Genomic DNA, 15,291 nt, shown 5'->3' on the forward strand with positions numbered 1-15,291 from the left:
GATAGAGAGGTTAAAGTCATAGAGCTGATAAATGGCAGATCTCTGATTTAAATCCAGCAATATAACTCTAGACCTTGAGTTATTACTACTTCGTACTATGTAGTGTACAGTTTATTTGAAATACATTTATATCCTGAAACCTGAAAAGATACTAAAAATTCAAAAAAATTTGGTTAATTTTACTTCAAGTGTAGGTTTAATAACATTTTAAATAATATAATGAAAATACAAAAATTAAAAAAATAACAAAAAATAACAAAAGGAGGTTGTATCCTTAAAATTCAAGGAATATAACAAAAATCTAGTCAAACAATTTACTATATTTGTATAATAAATAGAAAAGGGAAACTGTAGCAATATAAAGTAATTAACAAGAATTTAATAAGATTAAATATTCATAACTAGGTACACATAAGACTTATGAAGCTATCATTCTTAAAAAAGATAACATTTTAATATAAACAGAAATCACACATGCCAAATATATAAAGAATAAATTCCCAGATTCCACTCTACAAATCATTGAGAAATAGTTTATACATACAGAAATGTGAATAATTATCTACATGAATTATAAATGCATATCAATTAGATAAATCTAAATTAAAGCTTTTAAGGCATATCAATGAAGAAACCAAAATAAATAAAATTTAGACCCAAATATTGATGGAGCAGAGGAAACAAGGTATACTTTTATATTAATGATAGCATTATAAAATGATTTATTCTTTTGGAGAGCATTATGGCAAAATCCAATAAGAATTTATGTGAATAATGTTATTAATAAGCAAACATATCCATGTAAATTAAAACCTATATAAAAATACATACCTAAAAGATTGTAAGTAAACACAGGGTGATGTAAATGGAGTCAATCCATGGTGGTTACTAGCAGAGACCTATGGTCAGACTTGAGTTTGAATCCTGGTTCAACTATGTGAACTTGGACATGTTTAATGGTTCAATTTGCTCTTGATACAACCAGTTGTGAAGGCTTATTTGGTTACTAGAGTAAACCTGCTCTGGCTAAGACTATATGCAAGCATAGAATGTATTTATTCAACAAATATTTACTGAATATCTACTACAGTCGTCCCCTCCTTACCCATAGGGTATTTGTTCCAAAACCCTAAGTGGATGCCTGAAACTATGGATAGTACCAAACCCCATATGTACTATTTTTTTTCTTATCCATACATACCTATAATAAAATTTAATTTATAAATCAGGCATAGTAAGAAATTAACAAAATAATAAAATGGAATAATTATAACAAAATGCTGTAATAAAAGATATGTGAATGTGGTCATCTCTCTCTCTCAATATATTTTACTGTACTGTACTCACCTACTTTCAGACTGAGGTTGACTGCAGTAACTGAAATCGTGGAAAGGAAACCGTAGATAAGGGGAGACTACCCTTATCTTCACTTCACTAAAATATGCCAGGCATTATTTTAGAAGAGGACTGAAAAATCAATAAGACACATAAGAGAGCTCCTTTCCTGGTTTATACTTTAGCAGGGATAAGCAGAAAATAAGTATGAAAATAAATGAAGAAATAATTTTGGCTACTGATAAATGCTGTGAAGATAACAAAAGAGGGTGACAGATGTAGTAATCAGAATGGGGAATAGTCTTATTTGGGTAGTGAAGAAGAGCAACTTTGAAAAAGCGACTGACGCCTGAATGCAAAGAAGCCATCACATAGGTACCTGTAGAAAATGCAATTTAGGCAGAGGGAACAATATATACAATACAAAGCCTATATGGCTGGAATAAACTTAGTATATGTTTTGTAGTGAGAAGTTGGGGCACAAAAAGCCAATGTGGCTAGAAAAGGAAGAGGAGAGTGATAGTGGTAGGGGAATCACAAAAATAGGCAAAGGCCAGGTCTTACATGCCACTGAAGTCATACTGCCTTTGCCTCTTAAGCTCCACCTACTCATGTGTAAATACCTGCTGGGAGGCAGACCCATCTGGGCCACTGGGACAGTTTTCTGGACTCAGGTCCCTGGCCAGCATTCCCACCCAGCCCCAATACCTTCCTTGTGTCTTCCCCAGATCCATCTGGGCCAGAAATTGGCATCAACTTCCGAGCCCTCACAAGACATGGAGCAAGCCTAGGCTTAGAGCGTCCTCCAGTGCTGGGACAACTGCAGTGGATACAGGCTCAGGAAACACAAGTCAGTCTGTTTAGAATCCCTGGAAGGCCCTCTGAAGAAGGCCAGGCATAAACAAAGCCAGACAATGAAAACTAAAATAAAAATGTAACCCCTTGGTGTATAGACACTGTCATACTTCCACAAGCATCAAGAACATTCAGAGAAATATGACCTCATCAAATGGATAAAATAAGGTTCCACTTACCCCAAAGTGATGGAGATGTGAGATCTCTCAAAGAATTTTAAATAGCTGTTTTAAGGAAGGTCAATGAACTTCAGGAAATCACAGAGACTCAATTGAGGAATATATCAAAGAAATTTAATGCAGAGATTGAAATAATAAAAACGATCAAACAGAAACTCGGGAGCTGAAAATACAATTAATGAAATGAAAGATGCAATAGGGAGCAACAGTAGCAGAATTGGTTAAACAGAACAATCAGCGAGCTTGAAAACAGACTAGTTGAAAATACACAGAGGAGAAAAAAGAAAAAAAAGAAATGAAGAAAGCTTATGAATCTGTGGGCCAACATAAAAAAGCAAATATTTGGGGTGTTGGAGTTAGGCAGGGAACTGAGAAAGATGGGTAGAAAGTTTATTTGAAGAAATAATAACAGAAAACTTCCCAAACCTGGAGAAAGATATAAACATCCAGGTACAGGAAAGTCAAAGGTCACCAATCAGAGTCAATCCAAGTAAAGATACTCTAAGACATATAATCAAACTCTCAAAGGTGAAAGACAAAGAGAAGATCCTGAAAGCAGCAAGAGTAAAGATGCAAATAACATTTAGGAAAGATACAATACACCTGGCAGCAGACTTCTCAGCAGAAACATTATGGGCCAGGAGTGAATGGGATGATATATTCAGAGTGCTGATGGAAAAAAAAAAATGCCTTCTAAGAATACTCTATCTAGCAAAGCTATTATTTAGAAGTGAAAGAGAGATAGACTTTCACAAACAAAAACTGGGAATTTATCACCAGAGCTGTCCTACAATAAATGCTAAAGGGAATTTTTTTAAATCACAAGAAAAAGACTGTTAACATGATTGTTACACTAATATTATAATCATGATGCATAAACCACTTATATATTTACTAAGAAGACTAAAAGAAGTATTAAAAATAATGACTACAATTTACCAAGAGACAGGCAATATAAAAATGCAAATTGTGACATCAAACATTCAAAATGTGGGGAAGAGAATGGAGCTAATGTGTACAGTGTTCTTTGTTTCTTTTCTCTTCTTTTTGCGATCAAAGTAAAGTTGTTATCAATCTTAAATAACCTGTTGTAACTACAGAATATTTTTTGTAAGCCTCATGGTAACCACAAAGCAAAAATCTATAACAGATACACTAAAAATAAAAAGCAATAGATTAAAACACACTGCCAGAGAAATCACTTAACCACAAAGGAAGATAGTAAAAAAGGAAGAAAGGAAGAGAGGAGTTAGAAAAGAAGCAAAAATGGAAGTAAATCCTGATGTATCAATAGTAACATTGAGTGTAAATGGATTAAACTGTCTAATTAAAAGATACAGAGTGGCTGAATGGATTAAAAAACATGATCTAACTATATGTTGCCTACAGGAAAATCACTTCACCTGTAAAGACACACATACACTGAAAGTGAGGGGACGGAAAAAGATATTCCATGCAAATGGAAACCAGAAAGGAGTAGGAAGAGCTATATTCATATCAGATAAAATAGACCTTTTCTTTTTCTTTTTCTTTTTTTTTTTTTTTGAGACAGAGTCTCTCTCTGCTGCCCAGGCTGTAGTACAGTGGTGTGATCTCAGCTCACTGCAACCTCCACCTCCTGTGCTCAAGCGATTCTTGTGCCTCAGCCTCCCAAGCAGCTGGGATTACAGGCATGCGCCACCATGCCCAGCTAATTTTTGTATTTTTAGTAGAGACGGGGTTTTGCCATGTTGGCCAGGCTGGTCTTGAACTCCTGAGCCAAGCCATCTGCCCACCTTGGCTTCCCAAAGTGCTGGGATTACAGGCATGAACCACTGCACTTGGCCAGATAAAATAGACTTTAAGTCAAAAATTGTAAAAGGACACAAACGTCATTATACAAAGGGGTCAGTCAACTGAGCAAGAAGACATGACAACAATAAATATATGCACATCCAACACCAAGAACACCCAAATATATGAAGCAAATATTAATATTAGCAAAGCTAAAGGGAGAGATAAACTGCAATACAGTAGCAGTAGGGGACTTCAACACCTCACTTTTAGCAATGGACAGATCATCCAGGTGGAAAATCAACAAAGAAACATTGGAGATAAATTACACTCTAAACCAACTAGCCCTAACAGACATCCATAAGACATTTCATCCAACTGCGGCAGAATGCACATTTTTCTCATCAGTACCTAAAACATTCTTCAGAATAGATCATATGTTAGGCCAGAAAACAAGTCTCAACAAATTAATTAAACGAAGTCAAATCATATCAATATCTTTCCTGGCTGCAAAAGAGTAAGACTAGAAATCAGTAACAGGAGGAACTTCTGAAACTGTAAAAATACTTGGAAATTAAATAACATGTTCCTGAATGATCAATGGCTCAACGAATAAGTTAAGGAAATTAAAAAATTTCTTGAGAAAAACAAAAATGGAAACACAACATACCAGAAACTATAGGATACAGCAAATGCAGTAGCAAGAGGGAAGTGTATAGCAGTAAATGCCTCCATCAAAAAAATAGAAAGACTTCAAATAAACAATCTAATAATGTATCTCAAGGAAACAGAAAAGCAAGAGCAAGCCAAAGCCAAAATTAGTAGAAGGAAAGAAATAATGAAGATTAAAGCAGAAATAAATGAAATTGAGACTTAAAAAAGTACAAAAGAGGAACAAAACAAAAAGTTTGTTTTTTTGAAAAAATAAATCAACAAACTTAGCTAGACTAAGAAAAAGAGAAGACTCAAATAATTAAAACTAGAGATGAAAAGAGAAACATTAGCAGCCTGGACAACACAGATCCTGTCTACAAAAAATTTAAAAAATTGGCTGGGTGTGGTGGCACATGCCTGTAGTCCCAGCCCTGGAAGTCTGAGATGGGAGGATCACTTGAGCCTGGGAGGTCCAGGCTGTAGTGAGCTGAGATCACACCATTTCCCACTCCAGCCTGGGTGACACGGCGAGACACTGTCTCAAAGTAAATAAACAAATTTAATTAATAAATAAAAGCACTATTCATGTAAAATAAAAAAGAAAAAGAAAAAGGAAACATTATAACAGATACCACAGAAATACAAGAAATCATTAGAGACTATTACGAACTACATGCCAACAAATTAGAAAACCTGGAAGAAATGGGTAAGTTCCTGAACACATATAACCTACCATGATTGAATAATGAAGAAAACCTGAATACACCAATAATGAGTAACAATATTAAAACAGTAATAAAGTCCCCCAACAAAGAAAAGCACAGGACCTTATGGCTTCACAGCTAAATTCCACTGAAAGTTTAAAGAAGAACTAATACCAATTCTGCTCAATTTCAAAAAATTGAAGAAGAGGGAATATTTCCAAACTCATTCTATGAGGCTAGCATTACCCTGATACCAAAACCAGAAAAACAGACAAACAACAAAAAACTCTACAGGCCAACATCTCTGATGAAAATTGATGCAAACAACCTTGACAAAATACTGGCAAACAGAATTCAAGAACACATTGAAAAGATCATTTGCCATGATCAAGTTGATTTATCCCAGGGATGCAAGGAAGGCTCGAGGTACACAAATCAACAAATATGATATACTACAGCAACAGAATGAAGAACAAAAACCATATGTTCATTTCAATAGATGCTTAAAAAGCATTCAATAAAATTCAACATCCTTTCATGATAAAAGCCCTAAAAAATTAGGGTACAGAACATACCTCAGCAAGATAAAGTCTAAATATGACAAAAACACAACTAATACTATATTGAATAGGGAAAAATTGAAAGCCTTTCCACTAAAATCTGGAACAACATAAGGATGCCCACTTTCACCACTTTTACACAACATAGTACTCGAAGTCTAAGCCAGAGCAATTAGGAAAGAGAAAGAAATAATGGGCATCTAGACTAGAAAGGAAGAAGTCGAATTAATCCTTGTTACAGATTACATGATCTCATATTTTGAAAAACTTAAAGATTCCACAAAAAACTATTAGAACTGATAAATGATCAGTAAAATTGAAGGATACAAAATCAACATACAAAAATCAGTAGTGTTTCTATATGCTAACAGTGATCAATCTGAAAAAGAAATCAAGAAATCAATCTCATTTACAACAGCTACCAAAAAATACCTAGGAATAAATTAAACCTAAGAAGTAAAAGATCTCTATAATGAAAACCATGAAGTAGTGAAGAAAGAAATTGAAGAGGACACAAAAAATGGAAAGACATCCCATGCTCATTAATTGAAAGAATCAATATTGTGAAAATTTCTATACTACCCAAAGTGATTTACAGTGATATACTGTAAATAGTATAATTCTATAGTGATGTTATTATACTAAGTAAAGATGCCATTGCTCCTACCAAAAGATTATGGACCGTAACAGTGGCAGTATTATTCTTAACAGTCAAACCAAAGCCTGAATTAGCTAAAATATTTAGCTAATGAAATATCTGTCAAAATAGCAATTGCATTCTTCAAAGAAATATAAGAAAAATCCTAAAATTATATGGAACCACAAAAGACCCTGAATAGCTAAAGCAATCCTGAGTAAAAAGAATGAAGTTGGAAGCATTGCAATATTTGATTTTAAATTATACTGCAAAGCTATAGTATCCAAAACAGCATGGTACTGGCAAAAAAACAGACACACAGACCAGTGGAATAGAACACAGAACTCAGAAATTAATCCACACACTTACAGCCAACTTATTTTTGACAAAGATGCCCAGAACATACACTGGGGGAAGTCATGATCTCAATAAATGGTGCTGGGAAAACTGGTTATCTATATGCAGGGGAGTTAAACAGCCCCATTTTGGCTGCACGCAGTGGCTCATGCCTGTAATCCTGGCACTTTGGGAGGCCAAGGCAGGTGGATCACCTGAGATCAGGAGTTTTAGAGCAGGCTGGCCAATGTGGCAAAACCCCATCTCTACTAAAAATACAAAAAAATTAGCCAGGGGTGGTGGTGAGCACCTATAATTCCAGCTACCTGGGAGGCTGAGGCTGGAGAATTGCTTGAACCTGGGAGGTGGAGGTTGTAGTGAGCCAAGATCACAACACTGCACTATAGTCTGGGTGACAGACAGAGCTAGACTGCCTCAAAAAAAAAAAAAAAAAAAAAGCCCCATCTCTCACCATCTACAAAAATGGATTTAAAACATAAATGTAAGACCTGAAACTATGAAAGTACTAGAAGAAAACACTGGGGAAATGCTCCAGGACCTTCATCTGGGCAAATATTTTTTGGGTAAGACCTCAAAAGCATAGGCAACCAAAGTAATAATAGACAAATGGGAATACATCAAGCTAAAAAGCTCCTGCACAGCAAAGGAAACAATTAACAAAGTGAAGTGACAACCTACAGAATGGGAGTAAATATTTACAAGTTATCCATTCAACAAGGGATTAATAACCAGAATATATAAGGAACTCAAACAATCAATAGCAAAAAGATAGATAATCAAATTAAAAATGGGCAACATACCTGAATAGACATCTCTACAAAAGCAGACATACAAATAGCCAACAGTTAAATGAAAAAATCCAACATCAATCATCAGGGAAATGCAAATCAAAACCACAATGGGTTATCATCTCACTATAGTTAGAATGGTTATTATCAAAAAGACAAAAAATCAAGTGCTGGCAGAGATGCAGAGAAAGGGGAATGCTTGTACACTGTTGATGGGAATGTAAAGTAGGAGAACCGTTATGAAAAACAGTATGAGGCTGGGCGCAGTGGCTCCCATCTGCAATCCCAGCACTTTGGGAGGCCAAGGAAGGTGGATTACTTGAGGTCAGGAGGTCGAGACCAGCCTGGCCAACATGGTGAAACTCTGTCTCTACTAATAACACAAAAAAAATTTAGCCAGGCATGGTGTCAGGCACCTGTAATCCCAGCTACTCGGGAGGCTGGGGCAGGAGAATTACTTGAACCTGGGAGGCAGAGGTTGCAGTGAGCCAAGAGTGCGCCACTGTACTCCAGCCTCGGCAAAAGAGCAAGACTCCATCTCAAAAACAAACAACCCCAAAAAGCAGTATGGAGGTTCCTTGAAAAACTAAAAATAGAACTACCATATGATCCAGAAATCTCACTGCTGGGTAGATATCCAAGAGAAAGGAAATTACTATGTCAAAGAGACAGGTGCACTCCCATATTTATTGTAGCACTATTCATAACAGCCAAGATATGGAATCAACCTAAGTGTCCATCAACAGATGAATGAATAAAAAAATGGGGTATATGTATACAATGGACTATTACATGGGCATAAAAAGAATGAAATCCTGTCATTTGAAACAACATGGATGGACCTGGAGTTCATTATGTTAAGTGAAATAAGCCAGGCACAGAAAGACAAATATACTGCATGTTCTCACTCATATGTGGGAGCTACAAAAGTGGATCTCATGGAGGTAGAGTAGAATAATGGTTACTAGAGGCTGGAAAAGGAAGAGTGGTAGGGGAGGATGAAGAGAAGTTAGTTGATGAGTACAAAAATACAGTTAGATAGAAGGAGTAAGTATTCGATTGTACATTATGGAAATTATAGTTAATAACAATTTATTATATGTCTCAAAATAACTAGAAAGAACTGTAATGTTCCCAATACAAAAATATAAATGTTTGAGGTGATGATATCCCAATTAGCCTGATTTGATTATTACATATTGTATACATGTAGCAAAATAACACATGTACCCCAAAAATATGTACAACTAAATATGATGTCAATTAAAAAATACAAAAAAATTAGATTGCACATACAAATGCCACTTTGTATAAACTGATAAGTGACCCAAGAGAAATAAATAAAATTTTAAGATAATTTAGATAGTGAGTTATTTCTAAATTTTATTTTAGAGTTGGGGGAGAAGGGATCAAATTGAGTTCATAAAAAGGGGCAAGATTAAGTGAGGTCTTTAAAGTTAGATAAGATATGAACAATCAGATAGAGAGGTGTGAGAGGAAAGCCGTTCCTGGATAATAAAACAGCCTGAGAATATAGAGATAGGGGGCATACTGTGTTTTATTTGGAAATAAGGAAGGTAAGATTGGTTGAGACAAATTACAGAGGATCTTATTGTCACAGAACATGTAAAGGAAGGAAGAAAGAATGAAAAGAGGAAGACAGAAGACCAGAGTCTGAACTTTAAGGGAATGCTCTTAAAGACAACAAGAAATAGGGTCAGTTTAATAGTGAAAGAGTACCAAAGGTATTGAGAGAGATAGAGAGAGAGAGAGACAGAGAGAGAAACAACAAAAAAAACCCCAGAAAGTGAAAGAGGTAGATGCTCAATAAACACTTGTTGATTGAATAAAAGGAATGACTATTATTGTACACTGTTACAGAAGTCAAAAGTCAAAAATGAGTCTAGTGATTTTACAAGAACATGAAAGCAAGATGACATGCTCTTTGAATACAGAAGTTTATAATCTAGTTAGGAAGACTGGGAACTACTTAACATTACAATATTACACAAATCATCTAGTATGTCATCTACCTTTATAGGTGAACATGTCTGAACATGTATATCTGTAGTATTCCTAGATAATTCTGAATCCATGCAGCTTTTAAATTTAAAACTTTAAATAATAATAAATAAGTGAATACCTTTCATATGATAGTAAGGGAACGGTGTTCTAATAATTCTGGAGGATTTAGTAAATGAAATTTTCTTCTCAGATTGGTGATTTTTATTCAGAGTATTATCTATTTCAAAGCGAGTAAAAACCCAAACTTAGAAATACACTAGGTATCTAGAGAAGAAGCACTTGAAATTCAACATCTATTTATGCTTTATCCCTAGAAAAGCAACAGGTATGAATTCTATAGTGATGTTATTATACTAAGTAAAGATGCCATTGCTCCTACCAAAAGATTATGGACCGTAACAGTGACAGTATTATTCTTAACAGTCAAACCAAAGCCTGAATTAGCTAAAATATTTAGCTAGGAGCAAACTAGACTAGAAATTTAATAAAATAATTTTCCAGGTAAGATTAATAAGTTTGAAAGTCTGATTTTCTTTGTCTCTTCTCTCTCTTTCTCTCTCTCTCTCTCCCTATATATATATATATATACACACACACACACATAGTATCTCCCCCAGCATTCCACTGAAATATATTTAAAAAGTAAAATTAAAATCTCTGCCTACATTTAAAGGACAAGTTGATTACCATATATTTAATTATAGTACCTTACTTTACTAGGACTATATTAAGGATAATGACAATATAGAAGCCTAAAAATATTTCAGAGGACTGTTTTAACTGTCTAAGATACTATCTCAACTTATTATTAGTGAATAGGCAATGATGTCAAATTAAAGCAAGAAAGCAAGCTCTCCTGTGGAAGTGATTGTAAAAATGTATGTACATACCCATACCCCAACATCCACATATCTACCCCCTCACACCCAATGCCACACATAAACTGTGATGATCAATTTTCTACTCAATCACATGGTCAATCAACAATGGTAGAAACTTCCATGTTTCTTTGTTAATGGGCTACTATCTGGCTTCTGTTTGTTGATCCAAAGTATAAGGCAAGGGAGAAGCAAGGCATTTATAAATTTTGCTACACAATTAGTTGTTTCAAATATCATATAGACTTCATATTACTGGGTGAAGTAACATTTTCTAACCTTTATACAAATAAAAACCACTTTTACCTATATGACATCTTAACATTGCTAACCCCGCCACCCTTAATGGGCAAAATCTTAAGATGCTAGCATGGCTTTATATTATAGACTATTTTTGATCCATTCATATATATTCTGATTTATTTCATGTGGTTAGCCTCCAATGTAGAATCACAAAAAATACAATATGCTTAGTATATTCTTTCTTCTTTTCTTTAAACTATTGTTTAGTAAGGACCAAATACTGAATAACTTTTTTAATTTTTTAATTTTAATTATTCTTTCATGCTCAAAGTGTAACTGTCATTCAGGATATTTTTAAAAAAAGCAATATGCCTGTAGCCCCAGCTACTTGGGAGGTTGAGGCAGAGGATCACTCGAGCCCAAAAGCTCATGGCTGTACTGCACAATGATTACATGTGTGAATAGCCACTGCACTCTAGCCTGACTAATATGGTGAGACCCTGTCTCAAATAAAATAAAATAAAATAAAATAAAATAGCAATATGAACTTTCCATTAAAATATGATTAGTAGGGTAAGAATTTGAAATTAGATTTTCAAGTGCCAATTTAAGAAATATTCTTACCTTTGATTCGAGGTAGACATTAGCTGATGACATTTTTGTAATTTTGCATATGTAACAAACTAAAGAGATGGCACAAAGAATAAACAGGCTATCATTAATTAATGCTCGAACAAACACAGTCCATTTCAACTGATTTTCTGGGACATCTCCATGAACTAGCATTGCACAAGTCAAGTTCACCACTAAAAAGAGCAGGCTTGCCATTATAAAGCCCAAATGCAGTAGAATTCTGAAAGAAAAAAAGTATATTAGATGGTTATATAACTAATAAGAAATTAAATTTAATTCTGAATTAGTGTGTTATGTTAGGTACAAGAATTCCTTCAGTTTGAAATGTTTATGAATGGCATAGATATTTAAGCATTTATTCAGAAATAGTCTCAGGTTGACCTGAACTCAGTTTCTCCACCAGGAATAAGATAGGACTATTTTAACACTATTTCAAGTAATCCCAAATTTTTCATTTTTATAACTATTAAGCATATTTTCATTAACCTTTCCAATCCAAGAATTATCAGGCTTTTATAATGTGCCTGAAAATTAATATACTGTATCTATATTTATATTGATTACCTAATATTAGTTTTAAGAGTTAGGCCAGGCATGGCGGCTCATGCCTGTAATCTCAGAACTTTGGGAGACTGAGGCAGACAGATCACTTGAGGCCAGGAGTTCGAGACCAGCCTGGCCAACGTGGAGAAACCACATCTCTACTAAAAATACAAAAATTAGCCAGGTATGGTGGCACACGCCTGTAGTCCCAGCTATTCAGGAGGCTGAGGCACGAGAATCACTTGAATCCAGGAGGTGGAGGTTGCAGTGAGCCAAGATAGTGCCACTGCACTCCGGCCTGGGTGAGAGTGCGAGACTGTATCAAAAAAAAAAAAGGAAAAAAATTTTAAGAGTTAAACAAAGTATGTTTTAAACAATATTCCTTATGAACTTCTGATTATAGCAAAAAATGCTTTTAAACTTGACTAAAGAAGAACATAGGGACAGTATATGTAGAGTTTCAAGCACCCATTAATACCTCATGTTCTTAAAAAGTTGCATATTTACTGTGCATGAAGAGCAACTCTGCACATAAAATCCTTAATCTCTTCCCCCTAAGAAAATTTAGGCTACCTCATAAGAACTCTTCAGTTAAGGCTGCTATGTGTATCAAGTAGCAGTAACAACTATCTGTACAAATGTAATCCCAGTTCAAACACATTTATACTTCAAAATTAAATACATATGATGCTGAAATCTATCTGGCTTCCTGATATATTGGTCATTTCAATCGTGGAAATCATAAAGTAGCTGCCTTTGGAAATGGTTTAAATGAGGTAAATGAAGGTAATGTGCAGTCTGTAACAAGCAAACAAAACTGCTTAGTGTACATGCAAAGCAAAAAGATTTTAGTTTTAAAAGGTTGTATTTTGAAGTTCTCTCAGATTAAATAATAAAAACAGTAATTACATAGTTTGAAACCCAAAAAGGATCTTGAAGTTACCTACATATCCAGACAATTAGAGTAGTTTAGAAACTAGTAGAGGGTACATGAGTTGCACAGTCAGCAAGGTAGTGGGAAAATTGGGTTGGAAACCCCAATCTCCCGACTCCATAGCTTAGCCTAAGACTCTTACTTTTGAGATTGATCAGTACTGAAATATTACTTATTTCATGGAACATTCTCACTCCAAACAGCATAATCTAACTTTGACAAAAGTGGACCCCATGAAGTTAGATCTAACATTTGAAGCAGGGCAGGGACAGAGCAGCAAAAAAAACAAAAAATTAGTCAGCTGTATGGCTGAAGGGAGAGAAATGTGGGCTACTCAATTTGATTCCTTTGAACCAATCTAACAACTTGGTTTTCTATAAAACCGTGAAGGTGCCCTCAACAACCACTCCCTTCTACCACGAGAAGTCTACTATTAAAAAAAATTAGATTTTTTAGATACTAAGCCTTAATATTAATGAATTAATGCTTCAGATCTTTTAGATAGAAATTTAGATACTCATAAAACTTACTTGTGTCTGTCAAGTTCAGTGGCACATCTGACTTTACATATAACCTATAAAGAGAATATAAAAAGAAAAATTTGAAAACATGTAATATAGAATTCTTAAATTCGTTCTGATTTTGTGTTTTAAAGTGCTACCACTAATAACATATAGCAAGCAAAGTTCAAATGTTAACAGTTGAACTACCATAAACTAAGAGACAGGTTTCCAAAGGCTTAAAACAATAAATCAATAACTTTCTTTGTTATCAACATAAACCTACATTTCTATCTTTAAAGATTTAAACAGAATTAATTCAGTTTAAACATTTACTGTACTTTTATTATGAGGCAGACATTGTGCTGAATGGCTTGCCACCTATCCTAAACTTCATTATATTAGTCATGCTTTATTCTAAAATGGAACTTCTTGCTTAAATATGAATATAGCTGAGTATTCTCCAAAGACTATTTTCTTCAGTAATGAAATGAATTAGTAAAGCAAAATGAGGTACCAAAAGTGAACACAAAGATAATGAGCATATATCATATTTAGTAAACTTTCTTCTTTCACAAAGCCTTACAAAAGGCAGGTGCTCAGATACTTGTTGAATGAAGTTAGGTGAGTAGGTAAACAAAATTTGAAATAAACATGGTATATTCTGCAAACATAGTATTAAAGGTCTCAAGTCCTTACTGGTGAACTTTAAATTATTCTTTAGATAATGGGAAGATATTGAAAGTTTTTATACAGCTATTCCAAAATATGGAATTTCATTAATCTGACATTAGCGTACAGGCTACTACAGAGGAACTACAAAATAAAAGTAGAAAGACCAGTTACAGGACTATTGAAGTAGAGTATGAAGTTTGGGGACCTGGAAAGAAAGAAGAAAGTACATTATGAAGAAAAATAGTTGAGGTACATGGTAACTCACTTATTTCACTCAAACATTTACCAAGTGCCTATTATATATCACACTCTATGAAAGGTGCTATGGATTCATAAACATGACCACGGTTTCTGCACTCTAGGAGCTCAAAGTATGAAAGAACAGAAAAACCATCTATTTGGATACATTGTGATATAAATGCAAAATATGCTATCACAAAATCTAGAAAGAGAAAAAGACTAATTCACTTCAAGAAAGGGTATGAGGTAAGGGGAAAAACTGCCTGGAGCGTCAGGGAGGACTTCTCATAATATTTGAGCCAACTTATGAAGAGTAAATTGGTGTTAGGCAGGTGAATCATCAGGCTAAGATAGATGCCTGTGCATCTACTCACACCTACTGTACAGCCATATGTACTCATATGGCTCATACCTACTGTACAGCCATATGTAATGACAGAGATATGTTCTGAGAAATGCATTGTTACAAATGCACCATTTGGAGATATAAGACGGGTCCCTTCCAAGATGGCCAAATAGGAAGAGCTCCAGTCTGCAGCACCTAGCAAGGTTGATGCAGAAGACAGGTGATTCCTGCATTTCCAACTGAGGTACCTGGTTCCTATCATTGGGACTGATTGGACAGTGGGTGCAGCCCATGGAGAGTGAGCTGAAGCACAATGGGGTGTCGCCTCACCTGGGAAGTGCAAGAAGTTGGGGAATTTCCCTTTCCTAGGCCAGGGAAGCCATGACAGACTGTACCTGGAGGAATGGTACACTCTCGTCCAAATACTGCACT

General features: G+C 34.8%; 1 protein-coding gene across 2 annotated transcripts in view; it reads right to left on the bottom strand.

Annotated features, from left to right (window-relative positions):
- GPR137C (G protein-coupled receptor 137C) overlaps positions 1-15,291 on the bottom strand; it is an 83,755-nt gene that overhangs the window by 26,383 nt on the left and 42,081 nt on the right. For both annotated transcript variants that reach the window (XM_055289361.1, XM_063645588.1), the window contains exons 2-3: positions 13,629-13,672; positions 11,613-11,841 (exon numbers count right to left, since the gene is read on the bottom strand). In XM_055289361.1, the coding sequence (XP_055145336.1) occupies positions 11,613-11,841; positions 13,629-13,672 (273 nt within the window). The remainder of the gene's footprint in view (positions 1-11,612; positions 11,842-13,628; positions 13,673-15,291) is intronic.

The sequence above is a fragment of the Symphalangus syndactylus genome, chromosome 8 (genome assembly GCF_028878055.3).
Source record: "Symphalangus syndactylus isolate Jambi chromosome 8, NHGRI_mSymSyn1-v2.1_pri, whole genome shotgun sequence".
In the NCBI taxonomy this organism is placed as follows: Eukaryota; Metazoa; Chordata; class Mammalia; order Primates; family Hylobatidae; genus Symphalangus; species Symphalangus syndactylus.